The sequence below is a fragment of the Carassius carassius genome, chromosome 34, assembly GCF_963082965.1.
Source record: "Carassius carassius chromosome 34, fCarCar2.1, whole genome shotgun sequence".
Classification (NCBI taxonomy): Eukaryota; Metazoa; Chordata; class Actinopteri; order Cypriniformes; family Cyprinidae; genus Carassius; species Carassius carassius.
In genome coordinates this window covers 9,232,803-9,260,383 of record NC_081788.1, presented here as the reverse complement: position 1 = coordinate 9,260,383, position 27,581 = coordinate 9,232,803, and the positions used below count along the sequence as shown (strand labels likewise).

The following is a 27,581-nucleotide window of genomic DNA, read 5'->3' as shown; positions in this document are numbered from 1 at the left end:
TTACTTCTGAACTGCATGAGGACAAGGAAATTACCGAATTATCATTTTTGGATGAACTTTTCTTCTCATTCTTTCTCCCCGCCTAGTCTTGCATGGACATTCTCACAGCCTAATACATCTATATTGAGATTTTTTTGTTGACAAAAGGCCAGTGCTCAGTGTCACTGTCATGATGCGACTTCTCCCAGACCTCCTATGAGTTTCGTTCAGAAGCCTTCAAACGCTGCTCTTTAAAAGGGCCGAGCGTTTCCGACAGGGGAATTGGGATGTTATTGAGTTTAATAAGCTGTGTCATGAATGTGTGCTTATTTAACATCCACAACACTGATAAAATGACTGGAATGTCTTCAGCCATCAAAGGTCCTGCCTGTTTTTTCCTGCTCTGACATCTGCCTCGTAGAAACTTCTGTGAGACTGAGCCGGTTGCTCAATAGCTGACATATCTCGCAATAACTTTCCCACAACTTTGCTCAATTTTAGCAATTGGGACTGGCTTTGGAGCACTTTTCCCATTGATTATTGCCCATTCTCCAGCTTTTATCCTCCAAGATGCTACAAATGCTATAGAGTAGAACAGCAGAGCAACACTAATAATTATATAACTCATACAATAATGAAGATCTTGTAATAAACACACAAGGTTAAAATAAGCTACAAGAATGATCAACCGTACTGTTTCAATGATGTTCTAAATTAACCATTTCTAGGTTGCGCTCCCATGAACATCAAGCATGGCAAGGTGACCTTTTCAAAGTTTATGTACTCACCGCCCGCTATGAAAATATTGGAAATGCTTACCCTTTTATTGCAAACGGTATATCGGATGGAAATCGTGATCTCATTTCCTGAGAGTGCGATCCTGAAGCGGCATCAGAGTTCATTTGTGCCACTGAGAACCTGCTTTTCCCATGAAGTCATATACTGTACAAGCAGAGACTAAAGAGATTTATGAGCCACATTTCAGGAGCAGAGCAAAGCAATCATCTTCCGTGCGAAGACTCAATGTAGCATGTACTATGAACATGAACACATATGGAAGATTCTCAGATGCATTAGGCAGAACTAACATCAATGTTCCGCTGCAGATCCCATCAACATTGAGATTTACCAGCCCTCATCTCTCCAACTTCTCTTGCTCGTTTTTGACAACCTGTAATATGTTCAGTACTGATTCACATGGAGTATAAAAACTGTACCTTCTTGTAACTATACCGTCACAATTTATCTTCCAAGAAAACATACCAAAAATATTGACCAGTCATCTTGTTTGTATGTGCATATGCACATTTTTGTCCAAAAAAAGAGTTTTCAGAATGAGAACATCCCATCGTCCTTAATTATAAATGCCACTGGCTTGTTTTTTCAGTTAGCACAGGTTTTGCATGTTGTTTTTGAACCGATTAATGGTAGTACCTCAGTTTTTTAGTGAAAAAAAGCATTATTTGTGGATAATTTTGGCAATGTTCACTCAAAAAACTGAGGCGCATAAGCTCAGATCAATGAGGCATACAATCTATCAAGTTCCAAAAAGAAATACATTCCTGTGCTAATTGAAAGAAAACAAGTTTTCGAGATTATTTTGGACCACGAGTGCAATAAAGAGGGAGAAAAAAATCCCCAAAAGCACAACAATTATAGATTTTTTGGGAAGTTGTTAAACCCTGTGTGAGCAAAGTCTGTAGGTTTAAGTCCAATGTGATATCTAGCTAGCATTTTCTAGGGGAAAAAAGCAAATCCCCTCAGGGTCAAAATGACCAAAACACAACATGAGGGTTAATCAAGCAAACAACAAAATGTTCTGGTGGTTGTTGCTGGTTGTGTCTCGGCTGGTTCAGACAAATATGGTTATATCTAGCCACATCACATTTGGTTAGGACATGGTGTTATTGTCTTTTTCATGACAAATTGAAACCGGGACAAGTAGTACCCTCGGGTTTTCACAACAAAAGACGTCCAGCAATCAGTGCTCCAGATCTCATGTGTGTAAAGGCTACTTGCTATTTAAAACAAGAACGAGCTCTTCAGAATGTGCCGCCCTGACTTCTGTTTCAATGGGTCATACATCAACACAAAAGAACCCCTGTCAAACCATTCCATGGAGGATTTACTGGTTCAGATCTGTTATGTGTTCTTGGGGTTTAGACTGTATTGTAGTGACTCTACCTGAGAGAGGGGTCGGGACAGTCTGTGACTCTGTATGTTCTTCTCCTCTGAAGACCAAGAATGAAGCTGGAGGCTGAAAAACAAAGAAATATTTAGTTTTAATAAGTGCAGATCATTGGACATTTCTGAATTAATGTTGAATTCAAACAAGTTTTGAAGCAAACTACTGATAAGAAATTGGTTGCAGCTACATGAATCTAAGCCATACAGTTTTTATTTTTATTTATTTATTTTTATAGATTCTGGTGGCAAGTAAAAATGGACCAAGAAATTTAACAGAAGCAAACATAAGAATGTGAAACTACACCGATGTGTCAAGATGAAATTACGTAACATCCAGTGAGTTAAGATTTTATTTTTTTATTTTTTTTTAGAATAACTCTTTCAGCAAGGACACAAATTAAATTAAACAAAAGTGACAGTTAATATAATTACAATTTTACAAAAGATTAAAATACTTATATTTCAAATAAATACTGACATTTCTATTCATCTGAGAATTCTGGAGGGAAAAAATGCTTTACAGTTTTACAAAAATATGAAGGGGCACAACTGTTGTCATCATAAGAAAGGTTTCTTGAGCAGCAAATCAGCACATTATAAAGGCTTCTGAAGGAGCATGTGATACTGAAGACTGGAGGAATGATCATAAATTCAGTTTTGCATCACAGGAAATAAAATATATTTTTTAAATATACTTGCATAGAAAAAGATGTAATGAAAATAACATTTCATGACATTACTGTTTTTACTGACCAAATAAATGAAGCCTTGTGAGCACAAGGGACTTCTCTAAAAAAAAACATTTAAAAAATATTCAATATTAACAGTAATGTACAGTATGAAGTTTTTTTTCAATAATGTATGAGATTATTTTATAGTATATAGCTCAATAGTCACAGATTTTTATTTTTTTTAAACAATATCAAATGACAATGTTCATTTTTGTGTGACTATCCCTTTAATTGTAGCATTTTAACAATATAATCAAATACCTCCTCTTCAAAAAACAATCATAGAGTGATAATCCTATACTGTACATTTACGTATTGTTTGGGCAGGAGACATCAAAAGAAACAAGTCACTTTCTCAGCATCATGCTGTGTTGTAATGCAGGCATCTGCCAAGTTCTGCCTGATTAATCCATAATTTATGAATCTAGTCATAATCCATCACTAAATCTAATCAAAAGAGCTTCACCAGCAGTGACATGTGGAATGTGCTGCAGTCAGACAGAGGTCAGACATGCACAGTTAAATTTGAGAAGAACAGGTAGAGATTTGCATCTGTGTGTGTGTGTGTGTGTGTGTGTGTGTGTGTACGCATGGGAGGGCTTCAGGACACAGACAAGCAAACATTTCGCCTGTAGATAAGTGCTGAACTATGATCTATTCCCTCTGAATCAACCTTGTGCAGATTCCCCTACAGGAAACCCCCCAGTTGAACGAAAAAGTTCTTCAATATGAACATTATGAACTTCACGAAGAGTCCCAAGGCATCCTAACATGCATCCTGTACAATAACTGACAGCTCTAATCAAAGTTCCCTTTGTCAGTTGCATTTAAAACTGCACTGTCTGAAACTTCATCTATTTCGTTGGAACTTACACCTTAAAAATGTTCACCTAAAAGTGCTGTTCTTTTCCATAATCAAAGTGAAGAATGACCAATGTTGTCAAGCAAAGCTTCCAAAGAATGAATAGTCAATAATGACTTTAAAAACTTGGTTGCATAAGACTTGTCAAACAAATAGAAATCATAAGGATTTTAATGGTGTTTCTGGAGCTCAAACGTTGTGCTCCCCATCTGCTTTCATTACATATAACCGAGAAGCTTGTACATTCTGCTAAATATCTGCTAAATAAAAATAAACGTTTGCTGATAGGCTTAATATCAAATAATTTCAGTCATCCAACACATACAATCTACTCTAAATGAATGGAGAATATTTTCTTAAACACTTCTAAAATACTTTGTTTGTACAGCTGAACATCTGAGGTAATAAAGTCATTAAAGGTACAGTATGAAGCATCAGCGGTCTGAAGACATCAGCTGTGTGCTGGAACACAATTTCACAGAATCTTCATGGAATCTTTTCTTTACATTATCAATAACCCTAACAGACCACAGAGAGATCACAGGCTGCTTATTTAAAGCATTACTGTGTCCAGGTGCTAAACCAAACATCTATGCAATTATGTAAATGCAATGTTTGCTCCAAGCATTGGCAGCAGGCAATCATATTGTACAAACATAATCCATGTCCTTGCATCAATCCAGCAGCAGTAAAGTTGTGCAGTCGTACCTCTTACTGGTGGGTGTGATTCTGCCCCCTCTGTAGTCGGGGCTGGATGGCAGCTCAGGTGAATACGGGCCAGGTGACAGAGAGGCTGGGCTGGAGATGGTGTACTCTCTGTAGTTCTGGTTCTCATCTCGACTCACCTGCACAGCCTCCTGCACAACCAGAACCACAATTCAATAACTGATACTTGAGTTTGAACTGATAAGTTCCGATCAAAAGAGCACTTTGGATTAAATAGTCATTTTCACTTACCACAACAAGTAAATATTTTATTTTATTTAAACATAAAAAATAATATAAAATATAACACAACACAAATTCTGTCATTAAATGTAAATACTTTTTTTTATGTGGTAACTTATTGTTAAACTCTCATGTGTGTTGCCTTCACAAGTTCTCACACGATTGTACGGTAGGACTACGAGACCTGTGGGGCTCACAATCCTTACAATCATAGTATCTGTTACAATAGAGACCCGTCAGCAGTCCCTTTAGCATTTAAAAGGCAGGAACTCTGTCTGATTTATAACACTCCCAAGCTCCTTTCACATGCCATGGCTAAAGATGTGCAGAATTGTTGTTGTAAAGAAAATGAAAAAGTGGGAAACACAGACTCAAATGTCTTATTTGAGCTCAGCCTGACAAACTATAAATCTCTGATAAGCAAATTGATGTTCATCTTCTCTTAATGGATACCAGGTGTGCTCGACTGCAAATCTGAGAAGAGAACTTAACACTAAGCCTCGGGCCAGCAGTTCAGGGCAGCACACTCACCACAGACTTGCAACAGTGATGCATTGAGGTTTTGTTGCTTCTTGCAGCAACATTTGTAAATAAGAATATGCTTCTACTGTATTGTAAAATCAGCACAACATTTTTATGTTTTTGAAAGAAGTCTCATGCTCACCAAGGCTGCATTTATTCGATCAAAAATATAGTAAAACAGTAATATAGTGAGATATTATAACAATTGAAAATTACTGCTTTGTATTTATATATATTTTTAAAATGTAATTTATTCCTGTGATGCAAAGCTGACTTTACAGCATCATAACTCCATTCTACAGTGTCAGATGATCCTTCAGTAATCATTCTAATATTCTGATTTGCTGCCCAAGAAACATCTCATTATAAATGTTCTAATATCATTATTATTAATAATATAAATATATTTATACTTATATTTTGACACCAAACTTTTGCTGTCTAGTGTGAAATATCGTATAATGCAACATATGATAAGAATGTAAGCAAACATTCAGAATCAAGGGAAACAAACGTATAGGTAAATAACTAACAAATCCATATGAAATCTATGCCTGAAAAACAATCTAGATAAATTACAAATATTTTATTTTTAATATAATAGTTTCAGCTACTGATCATAAGCACAGTCTCTTTGCATTTACCAAACATCTGCTGTTAAAGGGACAATCCCACCCCCCCACCCCCACCCCCAAAAAAAAGAGAAAAGTAAATGATTTTATCATCATTCACCTTTGTAAAATTTTAAACCTGCATAACATAACTTTTTTTCTGCAGAAAAAAAAAAACTGTTTTGGTCCCCACTGACTGCCACTATATGGACCAAAAATGAAATGAGGGTGAGTCAATGAAAATTTTCATTTTTGGGTGAACTTTTCCTATAATACTTGTTTTTTTGTTTTACTGACCTGGAAGCGCCCAACCAATTGCTCTGTGATTCCATTGGTCTGACCAGGAGTGGGAGGAGCAGGTCTGTGTGGAAGGAGACAAACATCATTTCAAGGGATTTTATTTTACAATGCATATTAGCAAACTAAACAAATGCATTATTAAACACTTCCTCAAAACTGCAGTTTATTTGGGTCTCTTTCTTTGAGCATGGCTTTATAAGTTAGTTTCTGGATAAATCTGGCATAAAACAGTAGACACAAGCAGGTTTTAGACGTCAGATACAGTATGTTGATTAGATAAGGTAGCTGGATAAACTTAAATCTTCCTTCAAAAGAAAATAATTCCTCAAATTATTATAAAACTCAAAATCTGACAGGCAGACTGGAATCCCCTCAATACTGCCATTTATTTCCTCTGCTGGAACTGTGGACAGCAATACATTGAACAAAATGCAGAAGGCTGACCGAGCGTTAATGTAAATTGATGAAATCTGGCAGAGAAAAGACAACATAGTCTTGTTTAAATACATCAGCAGAACCCCTGACCAGGAAGCGCCACATGTCTGAAAACGTTTATTTATCTTAAAATTAATCCCTGGCATATGTTTGGTACAGAAAGCTCTTTATAGCTTCATGAGGAAGGAATGCCACACAAGGGCCTGATTCAGAGCCGGTACTCAATGTCTTCACGATACCTCAGTCAGACTAGCTTTCCTTATTCCTCAGTGTGCCAAGATCTCTTAAGGAAACTATTATTATTTTATTTCTTCAATATTCGGTTATATAAACACCCACTGTGCTTGTAGGCTTTCATTTGCATAGGAAAAGAAAAAGATCACCAATTAAGGAAATTGATTCACTCTGGCCACAAATGTTATCTGGTTTATTTGTTGAACTATTTCTGCTTCAAACTAAATTCACTGTAGATCTTTGAAACACACACTTCATTAAGAGCACTTTAAACAGTCAGTGAGTTCGATGGAGGTCTGAGAATTGAATGGTCTTTCCAAATAAGTTCTTTTTCACTGCTGTTAATGAGCTGTTTTACTGCGACACTTAAGCAGAGCATCCTCCTACCACTGCCTATCACTGAAATTATGCTTTTTGGAGGGGATAGAGTCAGCAGTGTCTGAGTCAAATTCATTGGTGCTCATATATAATATATACACAAAAATAAAAACAAATTCAAGAGACAACTTCCACAGAACCCGCACAACCTGAGGTCAAGCTTATCTATGTAATCCTTTGACTTCTGGCTCCTTATTTTTCTAATTGGATGGGCTGAGACAGACAATTAAAATGAGAACAGGTTGCGTGTTCACAGAGCTCTAGCAGAATAGGCATAAATTAGCAGTTGCTTTGAAACACTTGATGCTTTTTGCACAAGTACTGACATGATCTAGGGTCTAGAACCCACCCAGTTTTGTTTGGGATGGCATTATGTATTACAACTTGTGTTGGGGAGAAGAAAAAAAGTAAAATTTCTTCACTAAAGTGTTTCAAAGTGTGTGTTATTCCTGATGATGATTGTTTTCGAAAAGGTTTTCTGAAACTTGCATCACAGACATAATGTGTTAAAAATAACAGACTTTTTGCTTGTTGATGCACATCTACACTACAGACACTACAAAGTGACACTAGCCCTAAAGTTCTGTCAAAGCAACTGTTGAGTTGCTAGATAAGATCAAACCAGAAAATAAAAATCCTGCTCCAAATTGCTTTCACTCTGGTCGATACTCAATACCTCACTCAAAAAACTTGAGGAAATGCTGTTTTAAAAGCGAAATGAATACATTCCTAGCCAAATTCACTGCAACAACTTCTGCATTACAACATGACTTCCAGAGTGACTTCTCGTCTTGTGACCGTACACTTGAATTCTTCAGAAGATGTTGCATCAGAGTGTCTTAATGCCCCACATGTACTGCGGCATTCCAGCCATATTTTCAACTCACTAAAAGTGGAAACACTTGTTCATGCCAATAATTCTTCCAATTCTTCAAACTGAATTACACACAAGTCAACTTCCCTCCTCTACTACATGTACATACTGTAGGCACTTCTATTTGTAGATTGATTGTCCTGAAAACTAAAGGGTCAAGTAGATAGCAGGATACTTACATAACTCAAAGACTAATATGAACTTAGAAGAGGGCAGACACACACCCTCTTCCTCCAGTACACACACACACACACACACACACACAAATAGAGTGCCATTGTGTGCCCAGTGTTGTTCCTGGCCTGGTCAGAGAAATGAGGTCAGAAGGGAAAAATGTACTCCCATGGACACAGAGCTCAAAGTGCATGTCTGTGAGAGAGCAAAGGTACAGTTTCTGGCCAGAACGGTGGGCCTCATCTAATGTAGAAATGAACTCAGATCTGTGCACTTAAGTCAACTTATGACGTTTCATGTGTGATTAATGAAACATTCATATGCCGTCAATCTAATCGTACGAATGACTGTACGTTGATAAATGTATCGACTGAAAACAATTGTCATTTGAATAACATGCACCTAAAAACACTCTGGTTTAGAAGCCTTGACTCTAGAGTTGACATGGAGAAAAGTAACCCGGGCAGAAAGAGGAAGTAATTGTATGACAGAGAAATTGATCTTAAACTATATTTGATATTAAACTATAAAATAAAACAAATTAGGATAGAGGAATTCATAATAAAAGTCAAGCTAAAAATGAATTTAAAGCGAAACTGAAACGGCACTGGGATCATGAGCCTCTCTCATTCGACAGGTTTCCATTTTTGCCATGTAACATTTGGTTTTGTACTTCACTCGTTCACACTGGTTTTGGGTTCATTGGACCTCAATGCCTTTTAGAAAGTGTTTGTGAAAAGTTCTTTCATTCACATGGCAGCACAACCACATGGAATAAAACTCTAGCTCCTTTGAACATATTTAGCCGTTACCGAATTTCAACAAAGACTATAGGCCTATATATCAAGACAGTTCACTCATATTACTACGGATTGGAGAAAGTGAAACAAAATGGTGGGAGAAGTCCGCCTTCTTAATATCTAAAGAGCCAACTGTCCATTGATAGAGTCATTGTGTCACCGCAGCTGCCGTTCAAAGCTCTGGATGCCAGAGAAACAGTCAAGTGTCTTGAGACGCACACTTTGGAATGCACACGTGCTATGAATTAACCAACTTTTTTAAAAACTGTATTGGAGTATAATAATCCATATTTATCAGAAAGTGCATGTCAGATATTATTGTTAGTTTGAAATATGTTATTTAAATGTGAGTTTGTCAAATAGGGATTTCATTATTCCACCACAAGTAGATAGAAAATGGTTTTGCAAATATGGCTGCCTGAAGGTGTTCAAATATGGCCACTTTCATTTTAGACCAGTACTAATGCGCTTGTGTCCATCTCTGAAAGAAAAACAATGTAGATAAATAAAAGAGGCACCCTCACCTTTCTACGAGAAGTTGCAGCTGTGTTGTGCAGCTCTTGATTTTGTTTTGTGCCTCTACGTTCAGCATATCGCCAGTATGGAGTCCATTAATCTCCAAGATGATGTCACCAGGCTGAAGACAGGCTGTCTCTGCCTTACTGCCAGCATTCACCTTTTTGCAAAAAAAAAAAAAAAATAATAATTATTCAACAAATCAGAACTCAGCCACATACAATAACAGTTCATACTATACTGTAGAGACAAAGTCTTTGGCCTAATAAGAAAACCAATAAATTGGGGTAAAGAGGTATTCTGAAATTATTTTATTTTTTTATTTGTATTTTTTTTTTTTGCGCTTAATCTACTTCAGGATAAGATTTGGATTTCTGCAATGTATTGAGCATTGTTATGCCAATTTTGCACCTTCTTAGTGTAGATAAGAATTATTGAATTTTTTGTAATTTTTTCATTGCACATTTATTCAATTTGTATTTTTATTTGTTTTACAGTGTGCAAATTTAATTGGCAAAAAAAATATGACCGTTTCTAAATAGGTTTTCTGAACACTTTCTTGTCTCACACCATTGGTTGAGTCAATGTTGCGGTGTCAAACAGAGCAATGTTTCACAGACCTTTAACTTTTACAGAATCAACCAACCAATGGCTTACTTATAGTGGTGTTAAAGTTGGCAGAAATCTTAAAAACAACAAGTGTTGCTGTTAATTGAGCAAAGCTTAGAATCCCCTCAAGACTCAGTAGTTAATAAGACCACAACCTCATTAGTAGAAGAGGAAAGCAACACCTCAGCTTGAACCAAAACACCCGAAAAAAGAGGCCCTGCAGAGTGCCAGTCAGCTTTTGTTGTTGATGTTAGCTTAAAGCAGAGGGGCAGAGGTGCCATGTATGAGGACCTGCTCGAGTGCCAATTAACTGTTGCTACAGAGACACACAATGGAGCATGTCTCATGTAATCAGAGTATGCCTCACTTCACGTGGAGCGTGACCATGCTACGAGCGCGTACCATCATACTTCACTCCAGAATTTGAATTATGCAGTAACTCTGTTGCATCAATTTTTATAGGAATATCTAGGTAGTTTTGGGGAGACAGTTTCTGTGGTTTGTTTGACGCAACAGTGTCAAACCATGTACGTGAAAAGCTTGAGGGATCAGTCAGAAAGGCAAGACAAACAAAGGCAATAAAAAGAGGGGAGCATAAGATTTGTGCCCATGCCAAACTTCTGCTACTACACTTTGACCTGTCTCTCCATGAGGCACTTTGGAGCCCTCTTAAAAAAAACACCCCGTGCTGTTCTATTCTGTGTTTTTAACAACCCCTCTCAATGCCAAAGGTCTCCTGCACCGCATGGACACTATTAAGCTCTCATTTTCTTCACTTATTGGTTGTTGAGGACACAAGCTAGAGGACCTAGACAGTGAAGTCCTTAAAGTGCAGTTCACACATAAATGAAAATTGCATCAAGCAAGCCCACCTGAGCTTTCATTTACCATATTTGATGTACTGAAAAAATGTATTGATTATATGTGATGTTCATATGTGAATACATTTAAGCTGTTTATCAGATAAAGCAATTGGATCTCTTCAGAAGACTTGGATTCTTTTACAATGTCTTTATAATCTTTTAGAAGCATAAAGGTTTTGACTGCATTGAATTTCAATGTAGGGACAGTAATCTCTCTTAGGTTTCATTAAGATAATCTTCAATTGTGTATAAAATCTAAATGAAAGTCTTACAGGTTTGGAACAACATGAGGATGAGTAAATGATGATTCTCATTTTCTGCTGAACTATCCCTTAATATAGGGCATTTAAATCAGTGTGGTAATGGGAAACGAGAAGGATAATGAGCGCCATAAATTTTTAAGTCTGTGTTTTAAAGTGGTTTAGGTTTAAATTCAGTGGAATTCTGGGTTATAATGCAGACATGACCAGGATCTGAAAGGGAAGGTTCAATTAGATGCCTTTAATTAGAAACACTGTGGTGTATTTCTGGATCACAACATGGAATTCGTTTTCATGAAATGAACTTTATTTTATTTGAGAGGAACGGTTTTGGTTCAGTTTGAAAATTGTCCCAAAGCCCATGAAAAACAAAAATAAATGGGTTCCAGACTAGGTGGCAGAAGTACAACAGATTCTCTCTCAGATGCCTGAGTGTTGAAAGATTGAACTCAAAAAAGCCTACCGATTAACCTGTTCAGAGAGACCAGATTCATGTTAAATAAGTGTGAACCCAACATTTTTGTTTTTTTGTTTATAGTTTAAGGCCATGCCAGCTACGTCAACTATATTCATGAAAAAATAAAAGATCTAGACTTAAGTTTTTTTTCTTTATCTTGGCTAAAAATTCTAAAACTAAACCTGGATTCACTTCCTTAAAAATATTTTCATAAGATTCAACTGAAAAGTAGTCCTTATAGAGTTCAAGACATCACAGTCTCATCAAAATATGCTCTGGTGATAAAGGACTCTGGCAAGAGGAGCATAAAGAAGGATCTTCACCCATTAACAAAAATGTATGGGCTATTCTGTAGTGGCCTTTTCGACAGCTTTGTCCCAGCAATTTACTAAATGAACATGTTTTTCCACCAACCACAGGATTGAATTTGTAAATCTGTAAAGTGAATTGGGGTGGATGACTGAAAACTTACTCAGATTTAAATATTTGTCCTGGTTCTCCGAAATGTACACAAGAAGCATGGGCGTCACTAGGCTTTTTTAGCGGGGCTACAGGCATTTAACTCCATAAACTGTACACAAATTCGCAATCACCTCAGAGTCAGTCCCCTTAAATTTCATATGAAAACGTCGGCAGACCCTCCCTGTCTTACAGTGCACTCTTCAGTCCACAGACTGAAGCAGCGCGAGCAGACTCAAACAGAAACAGAGGACACAAGGTGTGTGTTTATCGATAGATTGTTAGAATATCCGTATCTGTGCAGTTCTTTGTCATAAATACAGTTTTCAAAAGGTCACAAGGGAGCAATTGGTTTCCCATCTACTGTCAAATTTTCTCTGTTCACCGCTCATCACACCGCATCTGTTTCCTCCAGCGACAATCTAGCCCTTAACACATATGAACGCATACTTTAAATTACACTTATTTAAATATACTTAATCTAATTATACGTACTTTATACATACACTACTGTGCAAGTGTCTTAGGCAGTCTGTTAGATTGTGCTTTCAACAATCTCACTAGATTATTATTAAAATTAATGGAAAAATTAATGTTTGGAAATTTAAACTGATATCTCCTACTGACATTCTAAAGCAAAAGAGATAAATAACTATGGAGTTAAATCAGTAGCTAAACTCGAGAGGTTGAAGATATGAATGTGAGAACTTGTCATATTAATATTTGTATTTGTAAGTTAAAATTTACACACAGCTCTGATGTGAAAAGCTGAATCTTTCAATTTGCACACACAGACAATGATCAAAACACCCGTGTTTTGAATTGGAAGTTGTAGATTAATAGTTACAAATGTGTAGAATTACATTCACACAAAGAAAATGACATACACACGTTTACGACATATTTACTTTTGCACTTTACTTCAGTTTCGCTGCACAACGTCAATTCGGCACTTACAACCTTTCAGATCTGGAAGTACAAGTTCAAATGCTAGGCGCTCTGACTTTTGCTACTCTTTTGGCGGGATTCTGTTGCAAAACTCACTTGTGCACTTGTATATGCAGATGTGAGAGAGCAGAGCTGGGGGCGGGGCTTTGGTGCGAATGAAGACATTTTATTGTTCGATGCCCGGACCAATGAACAACGCCAATTGTTTTCACTGAATATCCTTAGATTTGACAGGATTTTAAGACACTACATTCATTTTGCCATTCAGGTATTATCTAGTAGACAAATAATGCAACATATTTTATATGTATATCCCACTGCATATTGCAGAGTAAACTCGCTGTACCAGAGCATGCTTTGATCTCACCGCCACGCGGTCACGTGGTTCATGGAGCTATCAATAGTACTAAACTAAACGTTTTGTCAATATGCTTGAAATGTATTAATTGGGACAGACAGCAGTTTCATTATATTTGCAGCGATTTCTAGTAATTTGTAACACACAAAGTGCATTGATTATGCATGGATAACTACGTTGACTCATGACTATGCCTTACAATAGCATTTTATACTGGAAAATGGAACAGCATTATGTTCTCACTCCTCCTTGGCAGTTAAATGTGACTAAACAATTAAGTGTAACTTTTAACCAATAAAATAACTGTACTACATGTTAACTCAGTCCTGTTTAGGTAATTTGAAGAGATCATGGTACTAAATAATATGCGCAATAATTATGATCCATGAATGACCATTTGAAATATAACATTTTCTAATATGGTTATTATTTATACTACAATAACTGTAGTATTTAGGTTTAAATTCCAGTGCAAAGAGGCACGCTTTAAATTAGAGGCATTTGGTGGCCAGAAAGATAATATTCATATGCAATTCCATTGCTTAAACACTAGATGGCCTTGTTGATGTTTAATAAATACATGTATTTAGCTCTACTAGTTGCTCAAAACAGTATTTCTGGTCATAAGTGCTCATTTTTTAGGTTTTGCTGTTTAATGTACATTTAGACATTACTAAACACTCGATTTTTATTAAAAAAATAATAATAATAATGTTGCATTTAAAAAGGTTCATTACTGACAAGCAAATTGGGAATTTAACCCAATGAAGAAGTTAAAATTATTTTTACAAAACAAAAATAATAAAAACAGCGTTATATTGCAACTCTGGTAGAGTGATATGCAGTGGGATATACATATAAAATATGTTGCATTATTTGTCTACTAGATAATACCTGAATGGCAAAATGAATGCAGTGTCTTAAAATCCTGTCAAATCTAAGGATATTCAGTGAAAACAATTGGCGTTGTTCATTGGTCCGGGCATCGAACAATAAAATGTCTTCATTCGCACCAAAGCCCCGCCCCCAGCTCTGCTCTCTCACATCTGCATATACAAGTGCACAAGTGAGTTTTGCAACAGAATACCGCAAAAAGAGTAGCAAAAGTCAGAGCGCTAGGATTTGAACTTGTACTTCCAGATCTGAGAGGTTGTAAGTGCCGACTTGACGTTGTGCAGCGAAACTGAAGTAAAGTGCAAAAGTAAATGTCGTAAAAATGTGTGTATGTCATTTTCTTTGTGTGAATTTCATTCTACACATTTGTGACTATTAATCTACAACTTCCAATTCAAAACACGAGTGTTTTGATCATTGTCTGTGTGTGCAAATTGAAAGATTCAACTTTTCACATCAGAGCTGTGAGTGTAAATTTTAACTTACAAATACAAATATTAATATGACAAGTTCTCACAATCAGATCTTCAACCTCTCGAGTTTTGCTACTGATTTACCTTTATAAATAACTGGCTTAAACCCTTTTTTGTGAGTGAAAATACTAATGTGCCTAAGACTGTACTTTACAAACGATGTTGTTGCTACTTTATAAAGAATGAGCATACAGTAATTCACAGAACTGATTAAAAGACAGTGACAGACAGCACTCATTTTAACTAAATATCACAGTGATGGACAGAGATACAGTAAAAACATTATGTGTGGTTTTGTATTAAATAATGACCCAAATTGTGTACATTTATTAGCCTTAGAGTAAGGGAAATGAGAGCATCCAAGGAGCGTGTGAATGCTATGTATTTATTTTAAATCTTTTTAAATGTTCTTTAATGTTATCCTTTTTAGGCTTTTATTTATTTATTTATTTTTATAGAAGTATTGGTTCAGGCACCGTTTAGGCACTGGTACAGTTTTAAAAGTATCGAAATGGCACCGGTATCATATCAAACCCAATCGATACCCAACCCTAGTTAAAAATGGTTCAATCAGGACCACTTCCGTCAAGTATATTTATGACAATTATAATTGTATACAGTTAGTGTTGGCGGTATGGTTATGTTCTGGGCAACACTCCGCACGCCTGTCCATGCAGCCATGCTTGGACAGAGCGGGGAGAGCAGCAAGACAAACCCCCCTGGGGTACAGAACAGAACCATTATAAGCATACATAATTCACAATTACATGAGTTGTAAAGAAAAATGTGATAGAGACTGCTTCCAGAAGAGACTGTAAGAAGGAACAAAGTTAGATCGGATTACAGGTTCAGTTGGTGGAGTTGGGGTTGGAGGAGGGAGTTAATTGCAAGCAGCGATACGATGGAAGAGAAGCTGAAGAATGGGAATTTAAATAGACCGCAGGTGATAGGTGTCAAGACTGGATTGGTACACGCCAGGAACAGCTGACTGTCAGCTGATGCAAGCGTGACTAACGTGGCCTGATTGAACTAACGCGATGCTCGATTTTGCAATAATCATTTAGATGCGTTTGAGTTTTTGTTTCTTGTTACTGTAGATACATTTTTTTTTTTTTTTTCCAAGGGGAACCCAATGATTCATGCTGGGCCTAAATCTAACTCTTGCACGCCCTTGCATAAGTTCAGCATATTTTCTATTATTCTGAAAAGAGAATGGAGAATGCCTGTACAGAAAAAAAGTAGTAAAAAAACAATAGCTTGACCATTTGCAATGCAACACAATAACCAGGAACTTCCTCTAATTATACGGGTCTTGTTTGGTTGAAGTAGTCAAGGTGACAGAGGGCAAAACAGGTAGACAACAGTGATTAATGCGAGAAGACATCAAGCGTTTAGGTAGGAGGCATCATTGCTTTAATCACTGACGCAAAAAAACCAAAACAAAACAAGGAGGTGAAGCATGTTCTAGATTGGTCAACAGAGATGAAAATTACCTTGGAAACTGTTATGGGCTTCTTGAAGTCTCGCCCTCCAGAAATTCTGAATCCCCAGGGGGACGGGCCAATCAGGTTCACTGTAAAAGGCATCATGTGACTACAGGCTGCTGCCCAATGCTCTCAGTGCTGTGGGAAGGAAAAAAAGGAGTGTGAGAAGAGGGGCAAAAAAGATGGAAACCCCCAAGGTGAAGAGAGCATCGGTCAAGTTTAATTTGACATCAAGCTGAAATGCCACAGATGTGTTTCATAGTTTCCAAATCTCAGAGCCACTGGCTGCTGTTGAAAGGTAAACTGCTTTCACCTGTTCTTCAGAAAACCTTTCATCCTATTCCACATAACTGCACCTCAAATCCACTGACACCCAGACACTGTAGCTATCTGGAATCATAGACAGGTGCCACATGACTGACAGTCCTGGAGTGTGTTTTAAAGCTGTAGCTCCCATAAGAAAAGCGAGAAACAACATCAGAGTCAGTTTGAGATTGTTAAAAAAACACCAGTTTAATATTTTGGTTAAAAGGGTTATATTTAATCTTATTATATTTAATTTAATCTACTTAATCTTAAAGGCGGGCGTACACGTTGCGAATAATAATAAAACTGCTCTCCCGCTCTCATAACTGCATATAAAATATTGATACGAGTTGTGACTGTTTCCTACACGTACAGGTTCTTTTTTAGCAACAGAAAACAGGGAAGTCCGATCACCCTTGTGTGTGTGTGTGTGTGTGTGTGTGTGTGTGTGTGTGTGTGTGTGTGTGTGTGTGTGTGTGTGTGTGTGTTCTTGTATATGGTTTATGGGGACACAAATATCTATAATGACATATTACAACATAAACATGGTATATGAGGACACTCATTTTTCCGTGATGGATAGAGGTAGTGTATGGGGATAGAATATACAGTTTGTACAGTATAGAAAACAGTTAAGTCTATGGAGAGTAGTGTTGTCACTAGTGTTGGGCGATATGGTCATTTTTCAAATCGTCATATCGTCAGCCCATGAGATCGACGATACACAATATTATTGAGCATGGGTGGAGCAAGAGAGAGACTCTTTGTTCTTGTCATAGCATAACTATTTGGTGTTTTAAACCGCGCAGGTGAGCGAGAGAGAGCCTATCGAGTCACCAATAATCAAAACGTCCGCATCTGCGCAGGGAAGTTATCAGTCTAAATGTTTTGCAAAATCAGTCAACGGTGAAAATCAATAGCAGATTTCATTTAAAGTCCAACAGTTAAACACTAAAATTGGGCATAAACGAACATTTAAATATAAAGTATTTAAAACAGGTAAGTTGATATATTTGTAGTAAAGTTGAATTGAACTGATGCATCCGGTCACTCCGGACCGCGCGCCTCATGACGAGTCTGACGCACCGTCACAGAAACAAGAGATGCATTCTAACATAACTGTGGCATTAAACTCAGTTAGTGAGGGCTCGTTTAATATATTGCACATACAGTATATAGGCCATTTAGATTACTTGTTAAAGTGCAATGAAATACATTATATCTGCAGACGATGTACGTCTGTTTGTGGATGGAGACTTTGTAACGGCCAAAACTATGTATTTTGCATGCATCACATTATAGTGCGGTGTGCATGAAAATAATAACAAGGCGGCAGATTGAACTTATTATCCATAGTGGTTCTCACGTAGTCCTTCTACGTTATCACCACATAGTGTGTTTTATAAGTTAAGTGATCAGTCTTTAAGAAAAGGACTACGTGAGAACCATGCACTATGGATGATAAATTCGCTCTGCCGCCTTGTTAATTATTTTGTCTTTACTTTATTAGTGACACCAAGAAAGAGTTCATCTTTCATGTATGAGAAGAGCGCATTGCCGTATACCAGCCTTTAAATGTGTGGGACACCAACTCGACGTTTTCTATCTCTTTCATTTCATGGATTTAACGAATTATCCGATTTAAAGCGTTACAACTTCACCAACTACATGCTGTAATCCTCCTGCGCGTGCGAGGTGTGTGTGTGAAATGCGGGCAGTGAAATACCTGGGCAGTTTAAAAGCCGAATTATAATAAGCAGCCTAATAAAAATAATAGTTATTATTATTATTATCTAATACAATAATAGGAAAATAAGCCTAATATCGTCTTGATTATCAACAGAGAATTCTACTTATGTCGATATCTCTGACGATCGTCGATACACGATACTATCGTCTATCGGCACAACCCTAGTTATCACGATACTAAAATTATCACTTCGATACCGATACCTAGTAAAGAATTGCGATTTCGATACTTTTTCAATACTTTTCCTGAAAGGGGAAAATTCACTCTCAAATATCATTGCTATGCTTTATTTTAAAACCGGGACAACATTCTAATCATATAACACACTAATAAATGAACATATGAACAGCATATATGTTAAACATTTGAACAAAATATGAAATATCAAAATATAAAAAATAAATTAGAGCAATGACATTCAAGGTAAAGAAAGAATAAATTTAGCAGCATTATCTCAGTTATCATAAAAAACATAAGAGTAATAAATTTATCTTGATTCTGAACTCTGAATAAAAATATGAACAGCGATTATATTAAACAATGTTTCTGAACTCAGAAGATTAAATGTTAAAAGATAAATAATATCAATTTAAGCAATGGCATTCAAGTAAAAAAAAAAAAAAAAGCAAATAAAATTTAGCAGCAATATCTCAGATATTGTAACTTCTGTCAGTTGTGCAACCTTTTCTTTCAGAGGAGAAAACTCAGCCAGTGAGCTTTATTGAGCATCATCTTTAGTGAGCGTCATCAGTATCACTTAGCCTAGTGATGCGTGGGTCCGGTTTTTTTCCAACCCGCGGGTCCCGCTTTTATGAAATGATTTGGCCCGCCCCAGCCCGCAAATAAAGTAAAATTTCTTTACCCACCCCGACCCGCGCATCGGGGACATCATGGAAGATACGTTGCTACTTACACCTTCGTATTGTAACCTTATCAAAGAAAATATATATTCCAAATATTTAATATAGGCTATATGAAATTGCCCTAGTGATCGTTCGTCCGTGACCGAATCGTTCTCGTTCAGGTAACCCACTGACTTGTATTTCTCGTTCACTAAAGTTCCTCCCTCCACAACAGCGCGCGAGCTCGGCGCTATTAGCAGCGCATGCGCAGCTCGTGAACAGCTCTGTGAACTGTTTCATCCTGTCAAAGAGTTACTCAAGATGTGACGGAGCATGTGATTTGTTGAATGTAGTGAACGAATCCACCCCTCACTGAATGAGATCGAGAGATCTTCTCATTCGTTTATGAGTTGAATGAACTGACACATCTCGTTCATGAATGAAATGAATGAGTATACAGGGTCAGTGAGCCAAGCATGTAAATCTCGATCAGCAATCAGCAGATACAAAGCGCAGTTATAGGTGCTGTGCAGAAACACTCGTTTTCATATTTAGTATACAGAACATAACTCCACGTTTATTCTCCGATTAATGTGAATATTATATATGAACAGTCTGACCAAACAATTAAAATGTTAACGAGATAGTAATGTTTGTGGTCAAACTTTAAGTTGGCTTGAAAAAGCCTGGCCAGAAAGTTTGAAAAATTTAGAAAGTTTAAAAAGTTAAAAAAGTTAAAATATTTAAAAGTTTGAAAAGTTAAGAAGTTTAAAAAAGAAAGTGATTAACATATTGCTAGCATTAAAAGAAAGTGACTACCATGTCATTAACATGATTAGCAAAGTTGCTAGCATGTTTGTAGCATGATTAGCAAGTGACTAGCATGTCTCTAGCATGATTAGCAAGTTGTTAGCATGTTGCTAGCATTTTCCTAGCATGATTAGCATGTTGCTCGCATGTTTCTATCATGATTAGCATGTGACTAGCATGTCTCTAGCATGATTAGCATGCCGCTAGCATGTCTCTAGCATGATTAGCATGCCGCTAGCATGTCTCTAGCATGATTAGCATGCCGCTAGCATGTCTCTAGCATGATTAGCATGCCGCTAGCATGTCTCTAGCATGATTAGCATGTTGCTAGCATGTTTCTGGTATGTTGCTAGCATGTTTCTAGCATGATTAGCATGTTGCTCGTACGTTGTTAACATGTTTATAGCATGATTATCATGCGACTAGCATGCTGGCATGATTAGCATGTTGTTAGCATGTTTCTAGCATGATTAGCAAGTTTTGCTAGTTTGTGATTGGTCAACTTCAGATAGAACAAAACGGCTCGTTCAACCGCACACATCACAAATTCAAACCGATAGCTCACAAACTTTTTAGACATGTTTAAAAATGATCGGGAGGTCGAGAAGTGATGGCAAGGCACTCTGCTCGGCTCATAATTCCTCGCACATGATACGAGCCGCGACCATACTAGCATACACGGTTTAAAAAAAAAAAAACGCATGCAAAATTGTACAACAGCAAAAATCGTGTATGCACCGTGTATGTCCGCCTTTAAGGTGGCCAAATAAAAGTGAATTAAATCATTACAACATTCACAATGCTGGTACTTTAATAGCAAAAACAAACAAAAAAACACTCCCTGAGATAAGGGAACAAGTGTTGCATTACACTTATGGGAAACTTCTGTTTACTTCGATCGTAAAGCCTGATTTGTACACATTCGTGAAGCTGGGTGAAGCAATGTGCTTCAACCCAACAAAACGGTGGAACCAGCTCTGAGTCAGCTCTGAGCACTATTCATCAGAATCTTTCAACTGATAGTAACAGTCATCTACTCACGTGCAGCCTTATACCAATAAGTAATACCAGCCACCAAGTCCACAATCATTTCTCTTTTGCTCACTCTGTCATTGTAAATGAATAAAAGCTTTAAAAAAAATTTAAATATAAATACAAGTTAAGTTTGAGTCTATCTGTGAAATAATGTTCCTAAAATCTACTTAAAGAAAACTGGGGAAGAAATTTACTAGAAATAGCTCAAAACAACTTTAAATTCTTTGAATTCACACACACGTTTGTATCATTCCAAACATGCATTACTTCCTGGAACATAAAAGGATAAATTATATGCACAGCTAAGACTGTGATGGTCGCTCTTTAACATGTAATAAGATGGAGACTGAAAATGTCATGCATCAAAAAGGATGCAAAAACCCCATAAGTTTAATAAAACTGAACCACATGACTTGTGTGTTATGTTCCAAGCCTTCCGAAATCATGCTATATAGCTTACTTAGCCTATAGCTTTGTGGATAAAGACAATATTTTGATGACTTCAGAAGACTTTTTGAAGCTGAAAAGCTCCAGTCACCATTCATTGTAATTGCATGGAAAAGAGGAACTGAAACATTATTCAACTGGGGATGCAAATGAGCAGCAACACTATGACTATCAGTGGGAGTGCAGACCGTGATCTGCTGCCTGATACAGTAGGATATGTGGGTGCAAATGTGGCTTAAATGTATCTTTATCCCTTTAAGCACTAGCTTGCAGCAGCCTTGTAAAAGATCTCACCAAGGTGATGATGAACTACTTGATGAACTGGCAGCTAAACATGCCTGGACTCTCTGATGGAAAGCTTCAAAAATGAACACTTTTTGCTGTCAGCATAAAGTGACGTATGAAAATGCCTTTGATGTCAGTCAGCACATGATCTATGATGTTTTATAGCTACTGTAAATATCTCAGATTGGAAAAACACTGTAAAACTACTGTTCTGAGGTGTGGATAGTTTATTTTCCCTCCGATACTGAAATTAGGTTTCCAGCCTTTATCTCTCCCTGTCGGTCTGCTTGCCTACCCTGATTTGACCTTGGATAGTTTCAATATTCTTACGCAACAATGACAAAAATAAAGTCAATGTATACATCTAATCAAAATAATTCAGTCATTCAAGAGACAATCCACCATACTCTTATATTATCAGAACTATTTTCAGTCATACACTACAAAAAAAAAAAAAAGGTATTTATGTTGTACATTAGGGAAGTATGACAAGTCATTTAATTCCATGGTAATTTTTAGCTGGAAATTTTAAACCGACAAATTCCCATTTTTTACAATTTAATTCAGGGAATTAAATCAGTGATGAATGATTTATTGATACAATATTGATTATGGCCTTATGGTCATTTATTGGTATAATTCTATACTGAATATTTAATTATTAATGCTTATTTCTTAATTTTACATTTAGACTATATTTGCCGTCTAATGCTAACCTAAAATTAACAGTAAACACTTTAATAACTCTGTAAATATTATATTTGCTAAAAGGTTACTTTTACATTATACACAAAATAATATTATGCCTAATTTGACTTGTAAACTAATTTTAATAACCACTTGCACATTGTTATATATTTTGTACAGTTGTGCACCTACGTTATCCCAAAAGTTCCCAAGGGTTTTAGAAATTCCCGTTTTAAATAATGGCTCATCCCAGTTCATTATCACCTATCAATCATGTAATATCTGCGCTGTTGGTTTCCACTTGTAGATACTATGGCAGCACACATGGACAAAAATTTTACTGTAGTTAAACAACATCCATTACGGCTCTGGAATAAAATGAAAATGAAAAAATAAAATGCAGTGCTGACTGCAGCATTAAATTTAGATCTGCTCAATGTTGCACTATGAATCTTTTTCTGCGTTTTTACAGTGTTACACGTTATAACCAATCACACACACAAGTCTGTTGAGTTTGTGAAAGCAGCAGCCAATCAGAGGCGTTTAAATGAGTCATCGATGAAACACCGGAGTTTTGTTCGGTGTGCGCACTCGCTGTGTGTATTCTCTCATCATAAACAATAAAGTGCAGATGAAAGTATGATGCAAGTAAGAGATTCATTCACCAAACAGTGTATAGACAGTGTATTTACAGATTTTTTTGAAGAGTGCTTAAACTTGCGCTAGACTGAGAATTTAATATCAGCAATGAAAACATCTGATCAGCCACAATAAAATTCTTACTTCGTCACTATGTAGAAAAATATAACTTTCTAAAACATTTCAACTACACCTCTGTTTCTTTCTTACTCACTCTCACATGTAAAGCATCCAGGACTAATAATAGCATAAATCTACTGAAATACAAACATTTTACTATGATCTCTTCCATTCACAGCATATAGTGTCATACAACCCAGACTTATTGCACATCTACAGTATACCAACTGTGTTTTGAAAAGACCGCATGGCTCATACAGCCCTGATAATGATGTAATTAAAGAAAGAATTTAGAGAATCTAGACATGTAAACACTGTAGATAGGTCAGTGTCTGTGTCACGCTGTCCTGAATTTAATATCAACAGGAGAAAGTGTGTGAAAGCCTGATATTGGCTCCATACACGGGACAAACAAACCCGCACACCCGTTTGTCTCCTCTACCCAGCGTGACCCAGTTGAGGCTACGGATGTCACTGCATTCTTGGAGAGTTTGGTCCTAGGGAATGCAAATCTACCCCATCATTAGCTCTCCAGGCAATTAGCAGCCTTAACGATGTCTCCGTTCGGGAGGATCTCTCTTAATTACAGTGGGCTCTAGAGACTAAAGTCATTGAGTTTTATGTAATCACAGAGGAGGCGGCAGCCACATTTCCCTCCCCTCAGAACCTCAATTAATCCAACATGCTAGTGAGGAGTCCTGGCTGCTTTTATTAGCATCGGCTGAACACAACAGAACATTTCTAGATTCACAAAGAATCACTGAACTTTTGTGCTCTGATTGTAGAGGAGAAATTCTGCTGAATTGATTTAAATATAGTAATTAAGCAGTAAGAAAAGGGAGTCGATACCGTTCCATATTTTACTTGATAAAACCAAATCCATTAGGTGCCCCCCTGCTGCAACACATGGCCCCTGACAATGGGATATCATAGCCATTACTGTTGTGTGTTTTAGGACAGTTTGAACACTGTATTGACTAATCAGATTCCCAAACAAAAACTACTGATTCCAGTCATGCGTTAAATAAAGCTTATCACAATACACTTTTGGTATTTTCTATAACTATTCAACAAATGATCAAATAAGAAATTTGTACTTTTTAAAAAAAAACATCGGTGAATATTTATTAGTTTATTAGTAAACATTACCAAGCCTTATTCTCATGTCTAGCTATTTGATTATACTAATGATCCGTTAAGCATCATATAATTAAATATGAATCATTTATTAATGTTATTATAAAGTGTTACCCACGTATTTTAATTTCTTAACAGGAAAGGATTTTAGCACTTGTCTAATCCACAAACGATCAAGAGTTTGGACCTGGTTTTGAACCTTTTTCAGTGAATTTTTTTTATAATTAAGGGAAGGAAAGGCAGGGAGGGTAGCTCTGCAAGATAAAAATAGACATTGTTTGGCTGACTGGGAAAGTGAAAGTATTTGCATCTCAAAAATAAAAGGAAGGTTTAGGGGTCCATATTGACATTTGTTGGCGTTTGCCAAAAGACCATTAGCTTGAGTTCCTTTTTCTTCAGCAAGAGGAAACTAAAGGAGATGGCAGAACGGAAAACTGGCAAACTGATGAACTGGTTATACGCATTTAGATATATAGTAGCTGTGCTAACTGCATAGAAACATTGGATAAATTGATCCTCTTGCTGTCCTTATTAACAAAGTGAAAGAAAACTGTCTGCTCGGCACAAATGTTTCCTAACACCACGGCTGACCTGCAGCTGTTAACTTTTTGTTCCTGTCAGCATCAGTCCATGACAGCTCACAGGTTAGGGCTGACAGGGACTAGTTTTACTGGTTCAAACTGACCAACTTTCCCTCACCTTGCATTTTTTCAGACAACTCACAGTTATAGCATTCTACCTCAGAAATGTAAAAATGGCATGTAAACTATTTCATGAACTAGTTTCTGATGAAAAGCCAGTAATCCAGGATCTGAATGGAATGAGCGGTGTTGATGTGAATGAGTCACGGCTTTAGAAAAGTGTTGTATCATTGATGCACTGAAATACATTCTAGACTACAGAATTAAAATGAAAACTGAAACTAGAGCTGCATGATTCTGAATAAATTGAGTATTATGATTTATTTTCCTCAGTTTAAAACTCACGATTCTAAAAAAACGAAGTTATTCAGACAAAACCTGAACACTAGTCTATACTAAATGCAATTTACAAAAGTTTCTGAATAAATTGATTCAGTTAATGCAAAAAGTCAATAAAAATATGTAGATATGTATGGAAATATGTAAACAAAGTTCAAATTTATATGAAAAGATTTAGCTTTCACCATTTTAAGGTAGTATGTTAGACCTACTTCAAGAATATTTGTAACAATGGTGAGAACTAGAAATGAATGTCTTTTCAAAGTCTATGTTTCTGTTTTTAGATCGGTTTCTGCTTATATTTTCAACCCATTTTGTCTTTCATAGTACAGTTTAATGGCATTTTGACTTAAATTGCAATACTTGTAATTTTAGTGCATCCCAAATCAAAATCAACGCAACAATAAAGCAATGCCTCTAGGTCTGTACTGTGAGCTACATCATGAGGAAGATGACCTTTTACACTCACATACCCAAAATATTCTGGGCAGGAACTGGCCATTTGCGTAGTTACAGCAGTTTCACGTCCAAGTGAATGGGTGTTGGTGTCGGTGAAAGAGAGAATGCATAAAGCTGCCTTTTTTGTATGGTACATTGGCACTCAGTTTAAACTTGAGAAGGTCAAAGGATTTCTGAGCCAGTGAAGCCTGACATGCCAAACATAATATTTTAGCACCTATCACTACAAAGGGGAGATTGAAACAGTACAAACTCACTAAACCCGTCAAGAAGTCTTAGTCTACTTATTTTAAAAAATTAAACCTATTTTAGTACTAATAATATGTTTTAGCATCTTGAATTTTGAATTTCACATCCAGAATAATTAAGGCTGCAGAAGTTATACAGGATGGAGTAATCTAAGAAATCCTAATTGGAATACTGTATTGAATCAGTTAATTGATTAAAATCCAACAGTGTAATGAATAAAACAATCATTTAAATTTGAATCAAATTGTGTACTGAATCCTTTCAAGTTTTGCAAAATTGCTTGAATTGAATCCCAGTGTACCACGAATCAAACCATCATCAAGTAAAACGTTTTTTGTACTGCACCTTTCACAATACACATTGTGAAAAAGCAACTTTACAGGAAAAATCACAATGTTTGTGATTTTCACAGCGTACCATTGCATTTAGCAAATTAGAGCTAGGCAAATAAAGTTTACTTTATTTTGTGATGATATAAAACAAGCAAGAGAGAGAGAGCTGGGTAGATTACTTGAAAATTGTAATGCCTTTCATAGACATTGAAACATAGTTAAGTAATCTACTGAGTGATAATTCAGATAAAAATGTGTGTGTTCATCAGTAGTTGATGCAATGCTGAAACACATTTTGTAAATTCAGTGGATCCTTCTATGTGCAGATATATTAAAGATCCGCTGATAGATGAGGCTTTCAAACACTCCCACTTCAGGTGTGTATTGGTGAGATCGCTTGTGAAGAGCATGAAGAAATGATCATTGTAGCCAATCACAGTCATATCTGTTGAGCGCGTGAACACAATGGCTGGCCAATCAGTGGTGTTTAAGAATCCGCTCAACAGTGCCCAAATTTTGGCGGGGAATTTACTTTCAACTTTTTAAAATTATAGTACTGACTGGTATTGCGGTCGGTACTTTTGACAAAACTTTTTTTTTTTTTTTTTGCATTGCGTTGCGTTCCATAACTGAGAAAACCAGATGCAAAATGCTGCTCATTTTGCATAACTGTCATGAAAATAATGCAGAAAATAATTCTGCTTCCTTCAGAGTAAAAACTGTGACCAGACAGTAAGATCAGCCAGGAAGCTCTCTGACTGAAATAGCATGCAAATGAGGACACTGAAACTGAAATGAACCCTAGATATTCACTACAAGCATCACATCCAGTACTTTGAGAAATGTCAGGACGACTGGTTGTGCAGTAATCACTGCTCCTGCAACCACTCAAACTTCTCCATGGCATATAGAAATCAGAAAGCATTCCAATTTCAAACTGAAGGATTGTCTCCCACTTTGCAAAAAGTGTTTCTCACATCATGTTATTATCAAAAACCTCTCTAATATCAAGACACAGTATGATCATCCTGTTTAAACAAACCGGTTAAGTTAGTGTTGAGTTGAGTTTAGCCAAAGCAAATGTGTATTGTGCGCAATTTTACCCTGAGGTTAGTCAAGAATAATTGTGAAACCTTTAATAAGGTTG

At 36.6% G+C, this 27,581-nt stretch overlaps 1 protein-coding gene across 2 annotated transcripts in view; it reads right to left on the bottom strand.

Moving 5' to 3' along the window:
• Positions 1–27,581, bottom strand: part of LOC132115448 (PDZ and LIM domain protein 2-like) — a 63,293-nt gene that overhangs the window by 26,937 nt on the left and 8,775 nt on the right. For both annotated transcript variants that reach the window (XM_059523932.1, XM_059523933.1), the window contains exons 2-6: positions 16,366–16,494; positions 9,560–9,711; positions 6,138–6,201; positions 4,468–4,616; positions 2,164–2,236 (exon numbers count right to left, since the gene is read on the bottom strand). In XM_059523932.1, coding sequence (XP_059379915.1) covers positions 2,164–2,236; positions 4,468–4,616; positions 6,138–6,201; positions 9,560–9,711; positions 16,366–16,461 — 534 coding nt within the window. In that variant the 5' untranslated portion in view covers positions 16,462–16,494. The remainder of the gene's footprint in view (positions 1–2,163; positions 2,237–4,467; positions 4,617–6,137; positions 6,202–9,559; positions 9,712–16,365; positions 16,495–27,581) is intronic.